Source organism: Staurois parvus, unplaced genomic scaffold (assembly GCF_062004578.1).
Source record: "Staurois parvus isolate SC_StPar_1 unplaced genomic scaffold, SC_StPar_1.0 ptg000303l, whole genome shotgun sequence".
NCBI classification, from domain to species: domain Eukaryota; kingdom Metazoa; phylum Chordata; class Amphibia; order Anura; family Ranidae; genus Staurois; species Staurois parvus.
Window position 1 is genome coordinate 2,597,276 of NW_028318099.1, and position 21,907 is coordinate 2,619,182.

Below are 21,907 nucleotides of genomic sequence, written 5' to 3' on the forward strand. Positions count from 1 at the left end.
CCAAATCTCCCCTCGTAGTATAAATCCTGCCCCCGAAACGCCCCTCCTAGCACAAATCCTCCCTCCAAATCCCACTTCTTAGTACAAATTCTCCTCCCCAATCCGCCCTCTTAGTATAAATCCTCCCCCTTAATTTCCCCTACTAGTACAAATTCTCTCCCAAATCCCCCCAGTACAAATCCCCCCAAATACCCACTCCTAAAGTAAATCCTCTCCCCAAATCTCCCCTCCTAGTACAAATACTTCCCCCTAAATTCCCTCCTAGCACAAATCCTCCCCCCAAATCCCACCTCTTAGTACAAATCCTCCTCCTCAATTTACCTTCTTAGTACAAATCCTCCCTGTAAACCCGCCTCCTAGCACAAATCCTCCCCTCAAATCCAACCTCTTAGTACAAATCCCCCCCCCCCCCAATTCCTCCCTCTTGGTACAAATCCTCCACCCCATCCCGCTCTTAGTACAAATCCTCCCCCTAAACCCCCCTCCTAGCACAAATCCTCCCCCCAAATCCCACCTCTTAGTACAAACCCCCTTAACCCCCCCCTCTTAGTATAAATCCCCCCCTTAATCCCCCCTCCTAGTACACATTCCCCCCAAATCCCCCCTACCAGTATAAATTCCCCCCATCCCCCTCCTAGTACAATTTCCCCCCCACTCCTAGCGCAACCACCTGCATATTATCCTTCCTGGCACAAATCCCTGCCTCAATCTAAATCTCCCTCCTAGCACAAATCCCCCTCTCCTAGTGCAAACAACCCCCCCAATTCCCCCCTCCTATTACAAATCCTCCCCCTGAACCCCCCCTCTTAGTACAAATCCTCCCCACAACCCCCCCTCATAGTACATATACCCCAACCCCCTCTCTCAGTACAAATCCTTCCCCTTAATCCCCCCTTCTTAATCCCCCTACTAGTACATATCCCCCCTACCAGTACAATTTCCCCCCCAATTCCCCACTCCAACACAACCACCTGCATATTATCCTTCCTGGAACAAATCCCTGCCGCCACCCAAATCTCCCTCCTAGCACAAATCCCCCACAATTCCCCCTCCCCCAATTTCTCCCTCCTAGCACTAACCCCCCCCCCCCCCCAATTCTCCCCTCGTAACACAAATCCTCCCTAATCCTGCCTCCTAACACATCCTTCCCAATTACCCTTCCCAGCACAAACAGCCCCCCACCACCCCTCCTCCACAAGCTCCCCCTCCCCCAATCTTGCATGTGGGAACTACAGGAGTAGTGAGGAGATGCAGGCTCTCTGTGATCTCCCTCCTCCTGTCATAACAGCGATCCTCCATACAGCAGGTTACACAGGATTGCTCTTAGATCCAACGGTACACGGCTTCATTACCTGCCCCCATCCACATTTCCAGGAGTTGAGCAGTCTGGGGGAAGAGGGGGTTAATGAAGCCATGTACCATCAGAACTAAGAGAGATCCTGTATAACCTTCTGTATGGAAGATTGGTGTTATGACAGGAGGAGGGAGATCACAGAGAAGCCTGCACCACCTCCCTGCTCTCTCTTCTCTGCCACCGTCACTTCTCCTGTCTGGACTGTTTACTGTAGTTCACTGTGGCCGGCCCTGAGTGCAGGGATCAGGGGGAAGCTCAGCGGTCCAGGAAATAATGTACATAGGGGGCACCCAGCTTGGGGGGGGCACAACTGAAATCTGGGGGGCACAGCCCACCCCAACACCCCCCCTAGATCCGGCCATGGTATTATGTGCTGATGTTTACTAAAAATCTCTTTTTTTCCATAGCAGAGCCATACAAAGCACAGTGCTTACAGTGGAAAGCACACACACAGCACACAGTTAACCATTTGATCGCCCCACATGTTAACCCCTTCCTGCCCAGTGCCATTAGTACAGTGTCAGTGCATTTTATTAGCACTGATCACTGTATTGGTGTCATTGGGGATGTCAGTGACACCAAGTCAGTTCCCTCCAGTGTCAGAATGCCCGCCGCAGTCCCACAGTCCCGCTATAAGTCACTGATCGCCGCCATTACTAGTAAAAAAAATAAATTATGTACTGCCATTTGTAAATGCTATAACGTTCACGTAAACCAATTAATTTACACGTATTAGGATTTTTTTTAGCAAAGACATGTAGCAAAATACATTTTGACCTAAATTTATGATGAAATTTGATTTTTAAAAATTTTTTACTGGACATGTTTAATAGCAAAAAGTCAAAAGTCATTGTTTGTTTCTCAAAATTGTCATTCTTCTTTTGTTTATAGCACAAAAAACTAAAAAATCACAAGCAATCAAATACCACTGAAAGAAATCCCTATTTGTGGGAAAAAAAGGACTTAAATTTAATTTGGGTGCAGAATTGCATGACCACGCAACTGTCAGTTAAAGTAACGCAGTGCCGTAACGCAAAAAATTGCCTAGTCAAGAAGGGGGGGGGGTAAATCCTCTGGAGGGCAAGTGGTTAATATATGCCTTCAATTCATCCAAAAAATGGTGTTGATGGATATATAATTTTCATTATTTTGTGTATTATATTATTTATCCGAATATTACAGAGCCCATGGCCGAATGTAATTCTTGAGAGTGAGACTTTAACTGAGTTCATAAAATGATTTCCTGTGCCCCAGGTACCAAACATTGAATATAGATATTTACTTCTCCAGTGTTCAGCAGGATGGGTTTTGGCTGGTGACATTCTATTGTTTCATTTGATGGTGTGCCAAGAAGTGCTGCTGCTAATTCATCCCACATCGGATCTCCCTCTGTCATTCCTATACATAAAAGATAAATATGGAGGGTTGTAGGCTGTTACTTATGGGTTGATTTACTAAAGGCAAATATGATGTTCACTTTGCAAGGAAATTGGCCATGAGTGTGGCAAATTCACTTTGCAAACAAATTCCAATTACATGCAACAAAAATTAAAAAACAGCATTTTTTGCTTGCACACAATTGGATCGTGGAAGTCAATAGAGCTTCACCTCATTCACTAAGCTCTGGGGAAAAATCATTTGCAAAGTGCAACTTCCTTTGCGAAGTTAAGTAAAACAACCCCTTTGTAAAATTTATGATTTGCAAGTGTCATTTTCCACTTACATATCAACATATTGGTAACTTTTCTTTAGCATTAACATGTTTTTCATGAGATTTTTGTTTACTTTTTAATTTTGTATTAGGTATTAATGTGTTTAGTTTCATACCAACCATTAGCATATACTGTCATATCTGACATTGGTGGGTAACACTGAAATCTCCAAATGCAAACAGTTTTATTTGCTCCTATCACATAACCTATGTACACTTGCCGACCAGTCACGTACCTTGTCACTGGATGCCACTGGACTTCAATTGGTTGTACCGGGATGATGCCTGCAGCCAACTGTTGGGCGTCTTGTAATAGCAATCAGAGCTGCTAACTAGCCACTCAATTGCTATTACAAGCATTGAGTTCCACTGGGAGTCCCAATTGACTAGGCAGTGCTTCCTCTGGCTGATCACAGAACTAAACAAAGGCCAGATCAGCTTTGTTTGGCTCTATGATATAGTAACCCGGAAGCGATGACCTTACATCACTTCCGATTTACTTGGAAATAAACTGAGCCATTTTTTAAAAAGAAAAGTATTTAATCATACTGATCTTGCTGTGATTAAATGCTTCTAAGGGCAGAGGAGGGATTTGGAGTCTTACAGAGTACCAGTCACATGCCTAACAGACACAATCCTAATTTGTGGTTTACTTTCTTGTTGATTTCAAGTAATATTTCAAGCAGGTACAACTTTTTCTTTGTATTTTCCATACATACACACTTTGTATTTTCCATACATACACACTTTGTATTTTCCATACATACACACTTTGTATTTTCCATACATACACACTTTTCCATATGCATACGTATTCAATAAATAGTAGGTCAATTTAAATTGCAGCAATGGGGAGAAAAGTACATTACTCTACAGATTTACTCTTCTTGTAGTCATAGTCAAGTAAAATATGGTTTCAGCTTAGCTCATCTGGGTCACGTCATGATTTCTCTTTACATTGCCCTACCAAGCAAGCTTGTTTGGAACAAATGCATTGGAAAGAACCTTGTATTTAAAACTCATGTATTACCATATGTTCAGCATTTAACGTTTTTAAAGATACACATGCAATACATCATATATACATATGTGGTTGATGCATAGGAGCTCTTACCATGAGTAAAATTGATCAGCCCAGGACCATCAATTGTTCCAGCAGCAAAGCTGTAGCCAAGGGCAGGTTTACAGGTTGATGCCTTCAGAAGGTATAACACATAAATTACAGACAATATAAAGAGGGCAAATTTACTATATTAATACAGCAGAGACATATATTATAAGGTGGACTTTGATGTAAGGGGCGCACTGTGGACACTGATGTAAGGGGCGCTCTTTGGACTCTGATGTGAGGGGCACTCTGCGGTTTCTGATGTAAGGGGGGCTCAATGGACTCTGATGTAAGAGGGCTTTGCAAATTCTAATATAATGAGGCTCCATGGGCTATGATGTAAGGGGGCTCTACAGACTATGATGTTGGGGCGCTCTGCAGACTCTGATATAAGGGGGGCTATTTGGACTCTGATGTAAGGGGGCTCTTTGGACTCTGATGTAAGGGGAACTCTGTGGATTCAGATGTTAAAGGAGGAATTATGTGGACTCTGTTGTATGGTGGACACCTGTGTTTGAATCCATATGATTAGAAATGTTATTTAATCACAAAATATATGTGTAGTATATTCTATAAAAAACAAATTCTCTATGTTTTATACAGCGCTTCTGGTTTTTGTTTAAACATGTGCAATAAACAAGCATATTCTCTACAATGCTCATATCTAGAGATGAGCGAATCGAACTTGGCGAAGTGGAATTCGTTTCGAAGATTAGGAAAAATTAGATTCGCGCCGAATCCGAAAATTAGCAGACTTCGGATGCGCGAATCGAAATTTTCCAAAAATGGCGGCGACATGTGTGGCGACGGAGCGGGGATCTCTGGGAAGGCGCGCAGACAAGGCGCGCTGACCCATAATGCATTCATTCATGACATGTGATCGCATTAGCCAATCAGCAGCCAGCCAGCCAGCACTGTGTAATGGTCGAGCTATAAATTGCGGCCATCTTAGAATTCTCCATTAGCCTCCGGTCATTCAAGAGAGACAGACCTCTCTGTATTAAGGACAGAGTTAGGGCCAAAGAGACTTTAGGGCCACAGAATCGTTACTTAGGGACACAGAATTGTTACTCAGGGACACAGAATTGTTACTCAGGGACACAGAACTGTTACTCAGGGACACAGAATTGTTACTCAGGGACAGACACAGAATTGTTACTGAGGGACACAGAATTGTTACTCAGGGACAGACACAGAATTGTTACTGAGGGACACAGAATTGTTACTGAGGGACACAGAATTGTGACTGAGGGACACAGAATTGTTACTCAGGGACACAAAATTGTTACTCAGGGACACAGAACTGTTACTCAGGGACACAGAATTGTTACTCAGGGACACAGAACTGTTACTCAGGGACACAGAATTGTTACTCAGGGACAGACACAGAATTGTTACTGAGAGACACAGAATTGTTACTGAGGGACACAGAATTGTTACTGAGGGACACAGAATTGTTACTCAGGGACAGACACAGAATTGTTACTCAGGGACACAGAATTGTTACTCAGGGACACAGAATTGTTACTCAGGGACACAGAATTGTTACTCAGGGACACAGAACTGTTACTCAGGGACACAGAATTGTTACTCAGGGACAGACACAGAATTGTTACTGAGGGACACAGAATTGTTACTGAGGGACACAGAATTGTTACTGAGGGACACAGAATTGTTACTCAGGGACAGACACAGAATTGTTACTGAGGGACACAGAATTGTTACTGAGGGACACAGAATTGTTACTCAGGGACACAGAATTGTTACTCAGGGACACAGAATTGTTACTCAGGGACACAGAACTGTTACTCAGGGACACAGAATTGTTACTCAGGGACACAGAACTGTTACTCAGGGACACAGAATTGTTACTCAGGGACAGACACAGAATTGTTACTGAGGGACACAGAATTGTTACTGAGGGACACAGAATTGTTACTCAGGGACAGACACAGAATTGTTGCTGAGGGACACAGAATTGTTACTGAGGGACACAGAATTGTTACTCAGGGACACAGAATTGTTACTCAGGGACAAATAATTGTTACTCAGGGACACAGAATTGTTACTCAGGGACACAGAACTGTTACTCAGGGACACAGAATTGTTACTCAGGGACAGACACAGAATTGTTACTGAGGGACACAGAATTGTTACTGAGGGACACAGAATTGTTACTGAGGGACACAGAATTGTTACTCAGGGACAGACACAGAATTTTTACTGAGGGACACAGAATTGTTACTGAGGGACACAGAATTGTACTCAGGGACAGACACAGAATTGTTACTCAGGGACACAGAATCGTAACTTAGGGACACAGAATCGTTGAATTAAAGAGTATGTCAGACAACACGCAGAGGAGTGGCAGAGGAGGCAATGTTTCAGGAGCGAGCAGACGTGGCAGCAGAGGAAGGGGTCGAGGCAGCACTAGTCGCAGCCAGAGGCCAGTGCTCCCGGTGTCATCCAGCGGTCGTATCTCCACCGACAACCCTGCCATCATCAATTGGTTGGCTCGGTCATCTTCCTCTTCCCAGGTCACCTCTGACACCTACAGCCAACGGTCGGTGGGTACGTCAGACACAACCGTTAGTTGGCATGGCTCGGGAGCAAGCCCACTGAAATCACGTGTCCTCTACCTGCCCCTGTCCTTTGGTGTTCCCTCACCAAGCGAAGTATCGCATGCTGTGGGCTCAGCCCCACTGTACAGTGAGGAAGAGCTAACAGAGGGCGGTCAGGAACGGGGGGAGACATCCGCCTCTTCAGCAGCCAGGCGAAGAAGTACTGGCGAGGAGAGTGGCTCGGTAGCCGGTCTAGAGACAGGTCTGTCTCCTGATCCACACGCAGCCGAGGGGGCTAGTAGTGAGGCGGAGACCCTAATTGATGATGATGAGGCTGATCGCACTTGGCAGCCTCGTCGTCATCAGGCTATTGCTTCCGCATCATCAGGAGAAGAGGGTGCCAGCTTGCCAGCGAGCAAAACAGTCGGTGGGTTGCCCAGGAGGCAGCAGGGTCGCAGCAGTGTCAGTGGAGGCAAACGGCCACGGAGTAGAGCACCAGCTCCACTGCAGCCTACCACTACGGCCAGTAGTGGTGCCGGTGTGCACGGAGGAAGTAGCAGTCAGCCAGTGAGGAGTAGCGGGGGCAAAGTTTCCTACTCGGCGGTGTGGCAATTTTTCGTCAAGCCGCCCGAGGAAGTAAACGTAGCCGTATGTCGACTATGTGGCCAGAAAGTCAAGCGTGGCCAGGGGGCCCATGTTGGGACTACAGCGTTGCGTCAGCATATGCAGCGTCGCCATTCGGTGGCCTGGGAAAACCGTGATAAAGATACGGCGGTTCTGCCTGCCCCAGCCCCCGCTCCATCACCCGCTCCGTTACATGCTCCGTCACCCGACGTCAATCGCCCTCTATCAGCCAGTCAAGGCTCCAACACCTCTGCTGAGTTGTCGCTCGTTGGCATCTTCCGCTCGTTCAGATGCTCCTTCTCCTGCTACTCCTCTTCACGGATTCCGTCAGCAGTCTTTCTTGGAATCCGTTTCCAAGAGACAACAGTTTGCGAGCACGCACCCGACGGTGCAAAAGCTGAACGTCCTCCTGTCCAAGTTGCTGGTGCTGCAGTCCCTCCCTTTCCAAGTGGTGGACTCAGCACCTTTCCGAGAAATGATGGCTTGTGCCGCGCCGCGGTGGAGATTGCCAAGCCGGCATTTCTTCGCCAAAAAGGCAGTGTCAGCCCTGCATTCACATGTAGAAGAGATGGTGGGCCAGTCTTTGAGCATGTCGGTCTCTGCCAAAGTGCACGGCAGCGCCGACGTGTGGAGCTGTAACTACGGTCAGGGACAGTACATGTCATTTACGGCCCACTGGGTGAACGTGGTGCCGGAACAGCCGCACCAGCAACTTGGACAGGTCACGCCGCTTTTGCCTCCACGTTTGCACGTCCTTGGTCCAGAAAAGATGTCCGCCTCTACCACCTCTTCTTCCGCCGTGTCCTCAGCCGCCACCCCCCTGCCAAGTCCCATTACCCGCCCGGCATATCACATGTGCAGGGCGCAACGGTGTCACGCTGTGCTGCACCTGGTATGCCTTGGCGAACGTAGTCACACAGGGGAGGAACTTCTGAGTGTAATGAACAGAGAAATCGACAGATGGCTGTCTCCGCGCAAACTGAAAATCGGAACCATGTTGACCGACAACGGAAAGAACATGGTGTCTGCTCTGCGTCAAGGAAGGTTGTGCCATGCGCCATGCATGGCTCACGTGTTCAATCTGGTTGTCAAGCGGTTCCTAAAATCCACCATCCCACTGCAAGACATCCTTAAAATGTCACGTAAACTTTGCATGCATTTCAGCCATTCCTACACCGCAAAGCACACCCTCCTTGAGCTGCAGCGGCAAAACGGAATTCCACAGCATCGCCTGATCTGCGACGTTGCAACAAGGTGGAATTCAACCCTACATATGTTAGACCGCCTTTACGAACAGCGAAAGGCCATCACCGATTTCCTGATGTTACAAGCGGATAAAGGTACTCCCCTGTGTAACTTAGATGTCAGCCATTGGCAGCTCATGCGTGACACCTGCCGCTTGCTCAGGCCCTTTGAGGAGGCCACGCTAATCGTGAGTCGGCAGGACTATGGGATGAACGACGTCATTCCTCTGTTGCACGTCCTGGAACAAATGCTGTTAACAATGGCTGGTCAGGGTGCGGTAGACGTGGCGCACAGATCTCAATGCCACATGACCCCTGTGGGGGCAGGACAGGAAGAAGAGGAGGAGGTAGAGGAGGACATTGGTGCTCAGGAATTATTGAGTGAAATGGGTGGTTTTTCCACTCAGCGGACAGGAGTGGAGGAGCAGGAGCATCTGGTAGAGGAGGAGGAGGAGACAGAGGACCCAGACGCACCGTGGCAGTATGCTGTGGAGATGGAGGCAGGGAGTCCCTCGCATTCCTTGGCACAAATGGCCCATAGCATGCTCGGTTGCTTGCGTAGCGACAGCCGAATAATAACCATCAGACAGAGGGATGACTTTTGGCTGTCCACCTTGTTGGACCCTCGCTACCGTTCAAAAATGGTGGCCTTTTTCACACCTGCTGAGAGGGAGGCCAAAATAACGTACTATAAAAACCACCTATGTAGTCAGTTGGTCTCTGCCTTTCTGCGCCAACGTCCATCCTCAGACACTGTGGGCCCTGTGCACTCGCGTTCCGCTGCCATGGCAGCAGGGGAGGGGTGGGGTGGTAGGAGCAGTGGCAGCTCCACCAGCAGCGGCTGCCTCAGTCTGCAGTCGATGATGAGTAGCTTTCTTCACCAGCGCAGTGAGGAAACTACTAACCAGCCGCAGCAGCAGCAGCATCAGGTGGACCTGGAGCAGGACCTCAAACAACAGGCTTGGGCCTACTTGGACAGCACCCTGCCAACCGAGGTAGACAATCCCCTTGACTACTGGGCAACGAAACTTGACCTTTGGCCCCAACTAGCTGAATTTGCCCTTGAAATGCTGTCATGCCCGGCCAGTAGCGTGGCATCGGAGCGTGTGTTTAGTGCGGCAGGAGGTATTGTAACTCCGCGGAGGACACGACTGTCCACCCAAAGTGTGGAGAGACTCACGTTTGTGAAAATGAATCAGGCGTGGATTAGTCTGGATTTCAAACCACCAGTTCCTGACACAACTGACTAAATCCGCCATGAATCATGCCCCAAACATGTTATTATTTTTAACATAGGCCTCTGTATGGCCTTCAATTTAAGCTGCTTACGCTTCGCCACTCTGCCATGGGCCCCTGTACCGCCTCCTCTTGCTGCTGCCAGGTCCAGAGTGTCTCATGGGTCCCTGTACAGCCTCCCATTGCTGCTGTCTCCATCGCCACACTCTGCCATGTGCCACTTTCAGGTCTCCTCACACTGCTGGTGGGTTCCATTTTGTCATAGGGTGCTGGCAGATTACGGGCCTCCCATTGCTGCTGCCAGGCCCGTAATCTGCCATGGGCCCCCGTACCGCCTCCTCATGCTGCTGCCAGGCCCGTAATCTGTCATGGGCCCCTGTACCGCCTCCTCATGCTGCTGCCAGGTCCAGAGTCTCTCATGGGTCCCTGTACGGCCTCCCATTGCTGCTGTCTCCATCGCCACACTCTGCCATGTGCCACTTTCAGGTCTCCTCACACTGCTGGTGGGTTCCATTTTGTCATAGGGTGCTGGCAGATTACGGGCCTCCCATTGCTGCTGCCAGGCCCGTAATCTGCCATGGGCCCCCGTACCACCTCCTCATGCTGCTGCCAGGTCCAGAGTGTCTCATGGGTCCCTGTACGGCCTCCCATTGCTGCTGTCTCCATCGCCACACTCTGCCATGTGCCACTTTCAGGTCTCCTCACACTGCTCTGGTGGGTTCCATTTTGTCATAGGGTGCTGGCAGATTACGGGCCTCCCATTGCTGCTGCCAGGCCCGTAATCTGCCATGGGCCCCCGTACCGACTCCTCATGCTGCTGCCAGGCCCGTAATCTGTCATGGGCCCCTGTACCGCCTCCTCATGCTGCTGCCAGGTCCAGAGTGTCTCATGGGTCCCTGTACGGCTTCCCATTGCTGCTGTCTCCATCGCCACACTCTGCCATGTGCCACTTTCAGGTCTCCTCACACTGCTGGTGGGTTCCATTTTGTCATAGGGTGCTGTATGGCCTCCCATTGCTGCTGCCTCCACCACCATACTGTGGCTCCACACTCTGGTTTTGGCCCCGTGACTGACCAAATGAGTGAAGTGTGCGGTGATTCTAAGATCGACGGCACTCATCTGCATGTCATACTGACTGACAGTATTATTTCTCTTCCCCAGCAGACTCCAAGGGCATTTAAATTAAAGGTACAGTGTTCTGCACTAATATAAAGGCTCTCTGAAGCCTAGAAACACCCTTTTTATAAGTTAAATTCGCAGCGAATATATTCGCCTCGAATCGAATTTATTCCTCGAATTCGCCGAATCAGCCGAATCGAATTTTTGAATACTTCGCTCATCTCTACTCATATCCTCAAATAAAAATTAAACATGATTCAATAAAGTGTCCTTTGTGCTTTAATAACGTCTCTATATAAAAAGTTTCCAAGTGCTTTCAGTTATTCACAGTATAATGCACAAAGCCTTCAAACTTGCTGCTACGCCCCTCCACGGCATTTCGTCTTCCTGATGTTCTCAAGAGGCCTCTTGGTGTCAGGAAGACAGAACGCTGCATCAGGGCACAGCAGGGAAGGACGTCATCCCACACAGCGACATCGGAAGTGGTTAATACAGGAGAAGGAGGTGGTGAGAGAGCTTTGAGCCAGATCCTTGTTATCCCTAGGCTTATGATGTAACATGCATTTTTATCCTGGTGCAAGGGTATGTACCTAAAATGTGACTGGGTATTGTGGAAATGGTTTTTAATAAATAAAAGGTTTTAAAGATTTCACACTATGGTAGTCTCCCTCTACCTCTCCCTACATGTTGTGTGAGACATTTAAAAGGAAAGAGTGCAGCTGGCCCAAGAAGGAGAAGACTGATGGTGATTATCCATGATACTGTGTTTATGGTGGAGGATTTCGGGAACACTATGGCACTGATTGTTGGAAATGGAGCACTTTTTTGTGCACGGACACTTTAATAAGTTTGAAGACATTGTGCATTATACTGTGAATAACTGAAAGCACTTGGGCACTTTATATGCACAGAGAGACTTTATTAAAGCACAAAGGACACTTTATTGAATCATGTTTAATTTTGTATTTGAGGATATGAGCATTGTAGAGAATATGCTTGTTTATTGCACATGTTTAAACAAAAACCAATAGCGCTGTATAAATGATAGAGTATATATAAGGGCTGATACAATTAGCATAGAGCATTGGTACAGCAGCTGTGGTGAAGTAAGGGAAAGCGCAGGTTCACATTATTTAAAAAAACAAATTCGCCTTGCACCTCTAAAGTGTTTGGGTTTGGCTTGAAGAACAGGTGGAGACCCTACCCAAAAGGCAGGGTGCTCACTGAAGAACATGTGAAAAGGTCCTGCTTTAGGACCATAATAAAGGCCCCTGTGATGGGAGTTAAGGACCCAGAGATCAATGGGAAGGGCCCTGGGCTCAGAGAGAAGGGAGGTAGTCAGGGGACCCTTCATGTTTTTTTGCACCAGGTTCCTGAAGGTTCTAGCTATGTCTTTGTGCATGCTGGAAAATTTTGTTTTGTTTCAGATGCATTAATTCATTGAAGAATTTAATTTTGTCATATTCGTTATTTTGAACCAATTCACTTTCAGAATTTGTTTACTATCTTCTGCATTTGTTTCATATATTCATTGGTCCGGGTGGATTAGAAACATTTTTCAGTTTTTCCGAAGGATTGCTATATATTCAATATATTATCGAATAAGATGGGTTTGAATCAGAAGGATTGAATCTTTTCTGACTCTAGTTCAACCTACCAAGAGGAATAGAATGAGCTGATTGGACAAGATCAACATCAGAATTAATGAATGGAATGAAATTTAGATCCATTCAAAAATTTAATTCATGTTCCCATGGGCCCAAACTACTATCACATCATGTGACATAATCCGAATAAAACAAATGCATTCATTAATTTCGCTATAACTTTTTTCTGATTCATTGACATCTGTTACTATGTCCATTCGGAGATTTGCATACAACCTAATCTCCCAAAATAGAAATTTTGTCAAAAAAAACAAATCGTAACAAAACTAAATGCACATGTCTACTTTTCATTCTATTTGAAACCAATGTATTTTTCAATAGATTTTGACATGTGTGTGTTTTTCTATTTTCAGAATTTGCAGATTTGAAATAAATGATTTACAGAAACACATGAAATGCAGATTGAGTGGAAATGTACACACTGTTTAAACAATACGGTCTTGGGAAGGCCATAGATTATGCAGTTTTCTTTCCTTCCAGCATGGGTGTTAGTCATAATATTCATGAAGTCACATAAATACTCACGCTATGGGTGTCATTAAGTTTCACAATGACACTACTCATGTTAACCCACTGGTGGGCAGAATTCACGTTGCTTTCTATCTGCTTGGATGCTTCTTCATACAAATTCTATATATTAATATCAATAAAAACACATGTAACTTGTAAAGATAAAGCCAAAAACAGTTTCTGAAATGTTTGTTATGCAAACTTTAAGCATCTGATAAAGAGCATCCATTTGCCACCCAGTATGATTTGGTAGCTGTTCAGTGTATAGAGTAATGCTGACCATAAATGAGCCAATGTCTAACCAGGAGCTACAGAAAAGAGACAACTGCTCATGACAGTTGTGCCTACAGAACCAATTGCAACCTTCTTCAAGATGCAGTTAGCTAACTGATAGACTGGAAACTCTAATAGATACAGATAATGCAATAAATATAGAGAAGACTAGAGATATAGAGTACACTATAGATACAGATAGCACTACTGAAACAGAGAACACTACAAATATCTATAATATACATACAGAGAACACTATCAATACAGAGAACACTACAAATATCTATAAAATACATACAGAGAACATTATCAATACAGAGAACACTACAAATATCTATAATATACATACAGAGAACACTATCAATACAGAGAACACTACAAATATCTATAATATACATACAGAGAACACTATCAATACAGAGAACACTACAAATATCTATAATATACATACAGAGAACATTATCAATACAGAGAACACTACAAATATCTATAATATACATACAGAGAACATTATCAATACAGAGAACACTAGCTCTACTTTCAGACCATTTGTTCATTTATGAGATAAACACTAACCTACCTTGGCTCTTAAAAATATATTTTCCCCTATGATTCTTGTACTCTCAAACACATTCTCTCCAGGGCCAGTGGCAATGCAGGTCATAACCTAAAATTTTGATCATAAAAGAAAACAATGCATTTTATCACACACTGTAAACCTTCAGCTTCACGAATGATAGATCAGTTCAAGAAAAATTATTTCATAGTCTTTGAAGTGTTTGAGGCAGTTATCACATGGCTCTTACATTTTACGTTAAATTCTCATTTGATAAAATTTTGGCAAGAGTAAATAAGCATGGAAATAATGTACCAAGGTAAGCTATTTTATGGCAATTTACACCTCAAAGTATTGATGAAGGTAAATCGCAGACTTTACCATTTATTCAAGTTAAATCGCAGATATTACCATTTACAAAATTTTTGTCTAGAATGGATGCTATAATGCTGATGAAGTGAATCTTTCACACTATCACTGATTTTAAGTTAATGTCTGGTGCTAAGTGGTTTCTATACCGTCTACCTCACTAACGTATACTCACATTATCTCGTTTTTGAGAAGGAAGATTGTGATATAGCCTGCTCATTTTCCATCCGAAATGATCTACTGTTATTTACTGGTTCATAATATACCGTCTACAAGACCAATTAATGTATTCTTTGTTTTATTAAACTTGTACATTCATTACTGGGAGACTAGAGCTGTTGTATTCTCAGTTATAATTAATAGTTTATTTTTTGTATTTATTTATTATTTATTTTCTCTTATGTCTCTTCTCTCGGTACTTTGTCTGTTCTAATTTTGACTTTAGAACATCTATTGTAAGTCACTGATCACTTTTTTTTTGGTGAGATCTTTTTTGTGAATTGATCTACAGCATGTGTGATCTCCTTTTTTTACTTACAGATATAAATCACAATTTCAAAAGTTTTGAAAGTATTTTACTCTTTTATTTAATAAAACTTTGTAAACAAAAAAAAAAGTTTTGATGCAGGTAAGAAAAAATCCTGCTGTGTTCATGTTTGCTACAGTTTCCAGCAACCACTTACCTTTCATAGAGGTAAGTGGCCATGCATACAACCTGTGTAAATACACCTAAAATGAGTCTAAATGCATCACATCTAACATTAAATTTTGCATTCCACAAAAGCTAATAGAGCCAAATGTAATTAGGCTATAAGGATGACACTATTTGGTTTTCAGTATCATTGTAGCCAGCATATGAAGACCAGATCCACAATGCTCCTCCATTGATTCCCAATTATTACTTTAATCAAACCAAAAGAAAACTTTGACGATGGGACTTTACAACACTAGATCTTCTTACTGGGGCTTCTGAAGCACAATTTTACACACATAATGCCCCTTAATTCTCAATCTAAAGAAATTGGATAAAGAAAGTGGTGCTCTAAATCTTTCCTCATGTTATGCCACTAGAAGCAACAGTCCAATGGAATATCTGTTTTAGAAAGTAATTACAAAAATATTACGTCAGATCAAATGGTAAATAAGTAGAGCTGCAAGGTGTGTAGTTTAGGATACCAATTTTTGTTGTAGTTATCCTTAAACATTTACTTTTCAAAATCCACTAAAGTTACAGCAAGGTCTGAAGAATATTCCAAGCATTCTCCCAGTTGTGTGAGGCATGCTACACCTCGTTAAATTCCACTAGACTTTGCTCCTGATCCTTGAAACCCAAGTCTACAAACTGAATATTTTTGATAGGCTGCATCCTGTTTTACCAAACTCTGCCTATTTCAAATCCCTGAAAATCAAGACAATAGTGTAAATGAGAGATCTGCAGGATCCTAAAAGAGAGAAGAAAAAATGTAAGGTCTAACTCACCCCACCTTCTGGACAAGTACTAGTTGGATTTTCACATGAAAGACCTGTATTTGTACAATGAGGTCCCCTGGTATTTGGCGTCACATCCCCAAGATTTGATGATGCGAAAGCCGCTACAAAAGATCCCTGGAAAATACACAAAAAATTTCTAAGGATTTTCTCATTTCACAGACAAAATGTTTACATTCATTTTTGTAAAAATCAAAACTTATGATGTCCTAAGTTACCCAAAAACAAAAGGAATGAATGCAGTTTGAACATTCTTTTTGATATTGGACTATACAAATAACATATCTATATAGCTGATGGTGATTAAAGGATCAGTAAACCAAACTTGTAGTATTTGTTAATGGGATTGAATGGAAACCATTATGCTAAAAAAAAAAAAAGCCCCTGAAGTTTGTCATGCAACATGCACAATGCTAACATTGGATCCACGCCAGAGTTCATTGAGTTCTCCTTAAGCCTGAATCTCACTGGGCTATTACAAGACTCTGTAAAGATCCTTAGGAAGCATGTATTGTCCCTTGTGGCATATGGGAAAGGGGAGAATGCCAAAGCTCTGAAGTGTGGTTCTTGTCTTGTACCAAATTTTGAGGTTTGCAAGAGAAAACACCAGCTGAATGTCTGTACAGGCACCTTGTGCTTCTTACATTTACGGAGTAATGAATTTTATAGTTTTACAGGTTCCTAATGAGGTCTTAAAATTCATAAATCCCTTAGCACTGAAAGTCAGAGGACTTGAAAATACAACAGTTTGCTTCCAGCTTAGGGTTTTTCCTTAAACCCCACTCCTGTCCCCTGAGTATTTGCGATAATAGGGGAAGGGATTCAAAGTCATGCAATATGAATGAAAAGCAGCCATCTTATTAAGAAAATTCTCTTTCATTTCCCCATAGCTCAATTGCTTACAACAACAAATCAGCCTATAGTTTACATCAAGGTAATTTCACCTTCAGCGCACAAATACAGTTCGCAGTGCACCTGAGAAAATGACTCTAATGAAGAGAGCAGCAGTACATATCAAAACTTATTTAAAATAATAATAACAATATATATTAAAATGTGTTCAATAAAATAATCAAAATGTGAATGAATGCACAAATATGTTGTATATGAATAAAATGAATAAAAACACTATTACACATAGCAATAGTGATGATACCACAATCCTATTGTGACTAGTACTCCTAAAATACACACTTGCCGCACCAATCACAATATGTGTATTGCACCAATCACAATAGGTGCAATACAACTGAAGGTAAGCAATCCAAATAAATCTAATAATACATCTACAGTATGCATAAACAAAGTCCATGGTCCCCTGTGTTAGTTGTGTCAGAGCAGGTGCTTCAGGCGAGAGGAGGGAGCGTTGACAATAACTGGGCCATGGTTGACGTTACAGCTTCCAGAGTTCACAGTCATTGTCAAGTGCTCCCTGAGAGGGAGCTGCAGAATCACATGACTGAACCGGAACAGAATGAAAAAACTGAACCAAATCCTGCATTCATACATTCGAGGTGGATGCAGGGATCCTCCATGCTGTGCCATTGTATTCTGACAGCCGAACTCCCTGACTGTCAGAATACACAGATCAGCACTGCACTGGCTGGTTAGAGCCAAATTTTCCAACAAGTCTGTTCAAGAGAAGTTAACTTCTCATGAACTGGAATTGCTATAGATGGATCGAATATTGTCCTGTCCCTGCTGAACCAGCTGAATTTTGATCCATCTTTAGCCAGGTTAAGGCTTTTATTCCACTTTAAGTATTCAATATTTTTTTTCTGTATTAACTTCGGTCCTGCACACCTTCAAAAAAATTCAAGTGATTGTAAACCTCAAACATTAAAACTGAACAAAAGCACCTATTTCTATCGTGTTTACTTGCTTCTCTCCAAAGCACTAAGTGTAATTTCTCTCTTCTGTCTTGTTCTTCCACCAAGAGGTAAAAAGGTGACAGGAGAAGGATCTCCAGCACAAAGCCTGTGATTGACAGCCTCAGCTCTGTTCCTGTGTGCTGTGTGAAGGGGTTGTGTCCTTTCCCTTCAATAAGCTCTCAGAGCTCTTGTACAGTGTGTAACTGAAGCTTCCTGCCTCGTGCTTTGTGAATCTGTGAAAAATCCTTTTCATATCTGAGTTTTACAAGGATTTACAGGACAAATAGCTGCAAATAAACAGATACAACTTGTGTACAATGATTTCTTTCATCTCTATGTATCACTTGAGGCCAGTCACTTCACTGAGTATAAGTAAGAGTTTACAACCACTTTAATGTATTATTACTGTACAATGCTATTGCTGTGTCAATCAGTTTTACAATTATCTATTTGCCATTTGGTACAACACCAACCTCTCCAGGCAGAAACCCTTTATTCTTTTCCAGCTCAAACAAGTAAGATGCATAGCCCAAGTTGTCACTGCTGATCAAGTGGTTAGTGTTTGGCATACTAACGGCATGCACAGCAAACCAGCTGAAAGCAACAGGGGAAAATCATATGTTAGTGAGAATAAAGGTAAGCTTTAGTGATTTAAAGGTTTCAGTTTCACAGAAAAAAAATGTTCCTTGGAAAGACTTGATAGGCTTGGTAGTACTGACTTTGATAACTGTGCTTTGCATTAGATAAATGTGGAGGCCATTCAATGGTATCAATTCCATCATCTTCCAGGAACTGCCTGCATACTCTCGCCACATGAGGACAGGCATTGTCGTTCACCAGGAGGAACCCAGGACTCACTGCACCAGTGTAGGGTCTGACAATGGGTCCAAGGATTTCATCCTGATGCCTAATGGCAGTCAGGGTGCCATTGTCTAGCCTATAGAGGTCTTTGCATCCCACCACGGATATGCATCCCCAGACCATCACTGACCCACAATCAAAACGGTCATGCTGAACGATGTTACAGGCAGCATAACATTTTCCATGGCTTCTCCAGACCCTTTCATGTATGTCACATGTGTTCAGGGTGAACCTGCTCTCATATGTGAAAAGTACAGGGCACCAGTGGCAGAGCTGCCAATTCTGGTGTTCAATGGAAAATGCCAATCGAGTTCTATGGTGCTGAGCAGTGAGCACAGGGCCCACTAGAGGATGTCAGGCCCTCAGTCCACCCTCATGATGTCTGTCTCTGATTGTTTGGTCAGAGACATTCACACCAGTGGCCTGCTGGAGGTCATTTTGTAGGGCTCTGGCAGTGCTCATCGTGTTCCTCCTTGCACAAAGGAGCAGATGCTGGTCATGCTGATGGGTTAATGACCTTCTACGGCCTGTCCAGCTCTCCTAGAGTAACTGCATGTCTTCTTGAATATACTCTATGCTCTTGAGACTGTGCTGGGAGACACAGCAAACCTTCTGGCAATGGCATGTATTGATGTGCCATCCTGGAGGACTTGGGCTGCCTGTGCAACCTCTATAGGGTCCAGGTATCACCTCATGCTACCAGTAGTGACGCTGACCCTAGCCAAATGCAAAACTAGTGAAAAACAGTCAGAAAAGATGAGAAGGGAAAAAATTGTCAGTGGCCTCCACCTGTAAAACCATTTCTGGTTTGGGGGTTGTCTTATTGTTGCCCATCTAGTGCACCTGTTGTTAATTTCATTAACACTAATGCAGCTGAAATTGATTAAAAACCCCCTCTGCTACTTAACTGACCAGATCAATATCCCAGAAGTTTAGTTCACTTGATGCTATACTCTGATTAAAAAGTGTTCCTTTAATTTTTTTGAGCACTATATATAATATTCCAAAGATGTAAAGTCAAAACTGGATATTAGCAATCTGTGATCAATGCTGGCCATACACTAGTAGAAAATGTTAGTTTTTGGAATATTCTTTCTAGTTTCTAATGGTTAATTCCACATTTGGAGGGGACTTTTCATCCATTCTACATATTAACATATAAAAGTCTATTAAATGTATTTATTACACATTTAAAAATAAAAATCAAGGCAACATAAAAGGTCACAATAGTGATTAAGACATATTGGGTATAATTTTCTTCATACCCAATATGTCTTGATCACTAGTATTGCTTTGATTTTTATTGGTTATTTATATATGTGTAATAAAATACATTTTATAGACTTTTATAGGTTTATATGTAGAATACCTGTAAGTCCCATTCAAATATGGAATTGCATACTTGAACCTATCAACCATTAGAAAATCAAAACACATTCTGAAAACTGAAATTTCCATATGACATTTAACTAGTGTATGGCCAGCTTTGGTCACATATTGCTGGTCTTTGATTGAGCCTTTCCGGCTTTGGAATTGCTCAATTGGATCTTAAACACCTCGTTTTGCTGATCAATTTGTTGGTTCCAACTCAGCTGAGAATATGCGCTTAATCATCCATCTCCTTATTTGACACTGAAACAGACATCGACCTTCATGCCTATTGTGGCAGTTGTGCATATATTATTCATCAGACAAAAGGGGTTGTGCGCTCATTGCTGAGGTGTTAATAAATATATGTAATACAGTGTATAGATATTGTATCTACATGATGCTAACTTCTCCATGTCCAGTATTATTGTTTTTTGAAGGGTGGCTTGCACAGCATATACTGTATATATTTAATGTATTTGCTGGGATTTATAGGATACGTTTTTGTTGATGCTATAGAATATGATGTTTCTTTTTATTTACAGGATACAAAAGATAATATAGGTTCTTAGGGAATCAAATTTCATATGTTTTAGTAGTACTTTATATGAGGTAGCAAAGTAAACTATATTTGTGCTATATCTGAGTCATGTATATTTATATATTATCTACATAATGGATATTACAAGTGAAACTCGAAAAATTAGAATATCGTGCAAAAGTTCATTTATTTCAGTAATGCAACTTAAAAGGTTAAACTAATATATGAGATAGACTCATTACATGCAAAGCAAGATAGTTCAAGCCGTGATTTGTCATAATTGTGATGATTATGGCTTACAGCTCACGAAAACCCCAAATCCACAATCTCAGAAACTTAGAATATTACATGCAATCAATAAAACAAGAATTGTACATAGAACAATATCGGACCGCTGAAAAGTATAAGCATGCATATGTACTCAGTACTTGGTTTGGGCCCCTTTTGCAGCAATTACTGCCTCAATGCGGCGTGGCATGGAAGCCATCAGCTTGTGGCACTGCTGAGGTGTTATGGAAGACCAGGATGCTTCAATAGCGGCCTTCAGCTCTTCTGCATTGTTCAGTCTCATGTCTCTCATCTTTCTCTTGGCAATGCCCCATAAATTCTCTATGGGCTTCAGGTCAGGCGAGTTTGCTGGCCAATCAAGCACAGTAATCCCACGGTCATTGAACCAGATTTTGGTGCTTTTGGCAGTGTGGGCAGGTGCCAAGTCCTGCTGGAAAATGAAGTCAGCATCCCTATAAAGCTTGTCTGCGGAAGGAAGCATGAAGTGCTCCAAAATCTCCTAGTAGACGGCTGCGTTGACGAATGCGTTAATGAAGTGTTAATGAAGCACAGTGGACCAACACCAGCAGATGACATGGCTCCCCAAATCAACACAGACTAAGGAAACTTCACACTGGACTTCAAGCATCTTGCAATGTGTGCCTCTCCATTCTTCCTCCATACTCCTAGGTCCTTGGTTTCCAAATGAGATGCAAAAGTTGCTCTCATCAGAAAAGAGGACTTTGGACCACTGAGCAACAGACCAGGTCTATTTTTCTTTAGCCCAGGTAAGACGCTTCTGACGTTGTTTGTTGTTCAGGAGAGGCTTGACAAGAGGAATACGACATTTGAAGCCCATTTCCAGGATCCGTCTGTGTGTGGTGGCTCTTGATGCACTGACTCCAGCCTCAGTCCACTCCTTGTGAAAGTCCCCAACACTTTTGAATGGCCTTTTCCTGACAATCCTCTCCAGGCTGCGGTCATCCCTGCTGCTTGTGCACCTTTTACTTCCACACTTTTCCCTTCCACATAACTTTCTGTTAATGTGCTTTGATACAGCACTTTGGGAACATCCAACTTCTTTTGCAATTACCTTTTGAGGCTTTCTCTCCTTATGGAGGGTGTCAATGATGGTTTTCTGCACAACTGTCAGATCAGCAGTCTATCCCATGATTATGA

General features: G+C 43.2%; 1 protein-coding gene across 1 annotated transcript in view; it reads right to left on the bottom strand.

The window, feature by feature from the left end:
- The window catches only part of ASAH2 (N-acylsphingosine amidohydrolase 2), a 100,665-nt gene that overhangs the window by 45,343 nt on the left and 33,415 nt on the right, over positions 1 to 21,907 (bottom strand). Inside the window, exons 8-13 of the mRNA XM_089683092.1 lie at positions 18,165 to 18,285; positions 15,812 to 15,937; positions 13,988 to 14,074; positions 13,150 to 13,254; positions 4,180 to 4,261; positions 2,637 to 2,752 (exon numbers count right to left, since the gene is read on the bottom strand). Of these exons, the coding sequence (XP_089539218.1) occupies positions 2,637 to 2,752; positions 4,180 to 4,261; positions 13,150 to 13,254; positions 13,988 to 14,074; positions 15,812 to 15,937; positions 18,165 to 18,285 (637 nt within the window). The remainder of the gene's footprint in view (positions 1 to 2,636; positions 2,753 to 4,179; positions 4,262 to 13,149; positions 13,255 to 13,987; positions 14,075 to 15,811; positions 15,938 to 18,164; positions 18,286 to 21,907) is intronic.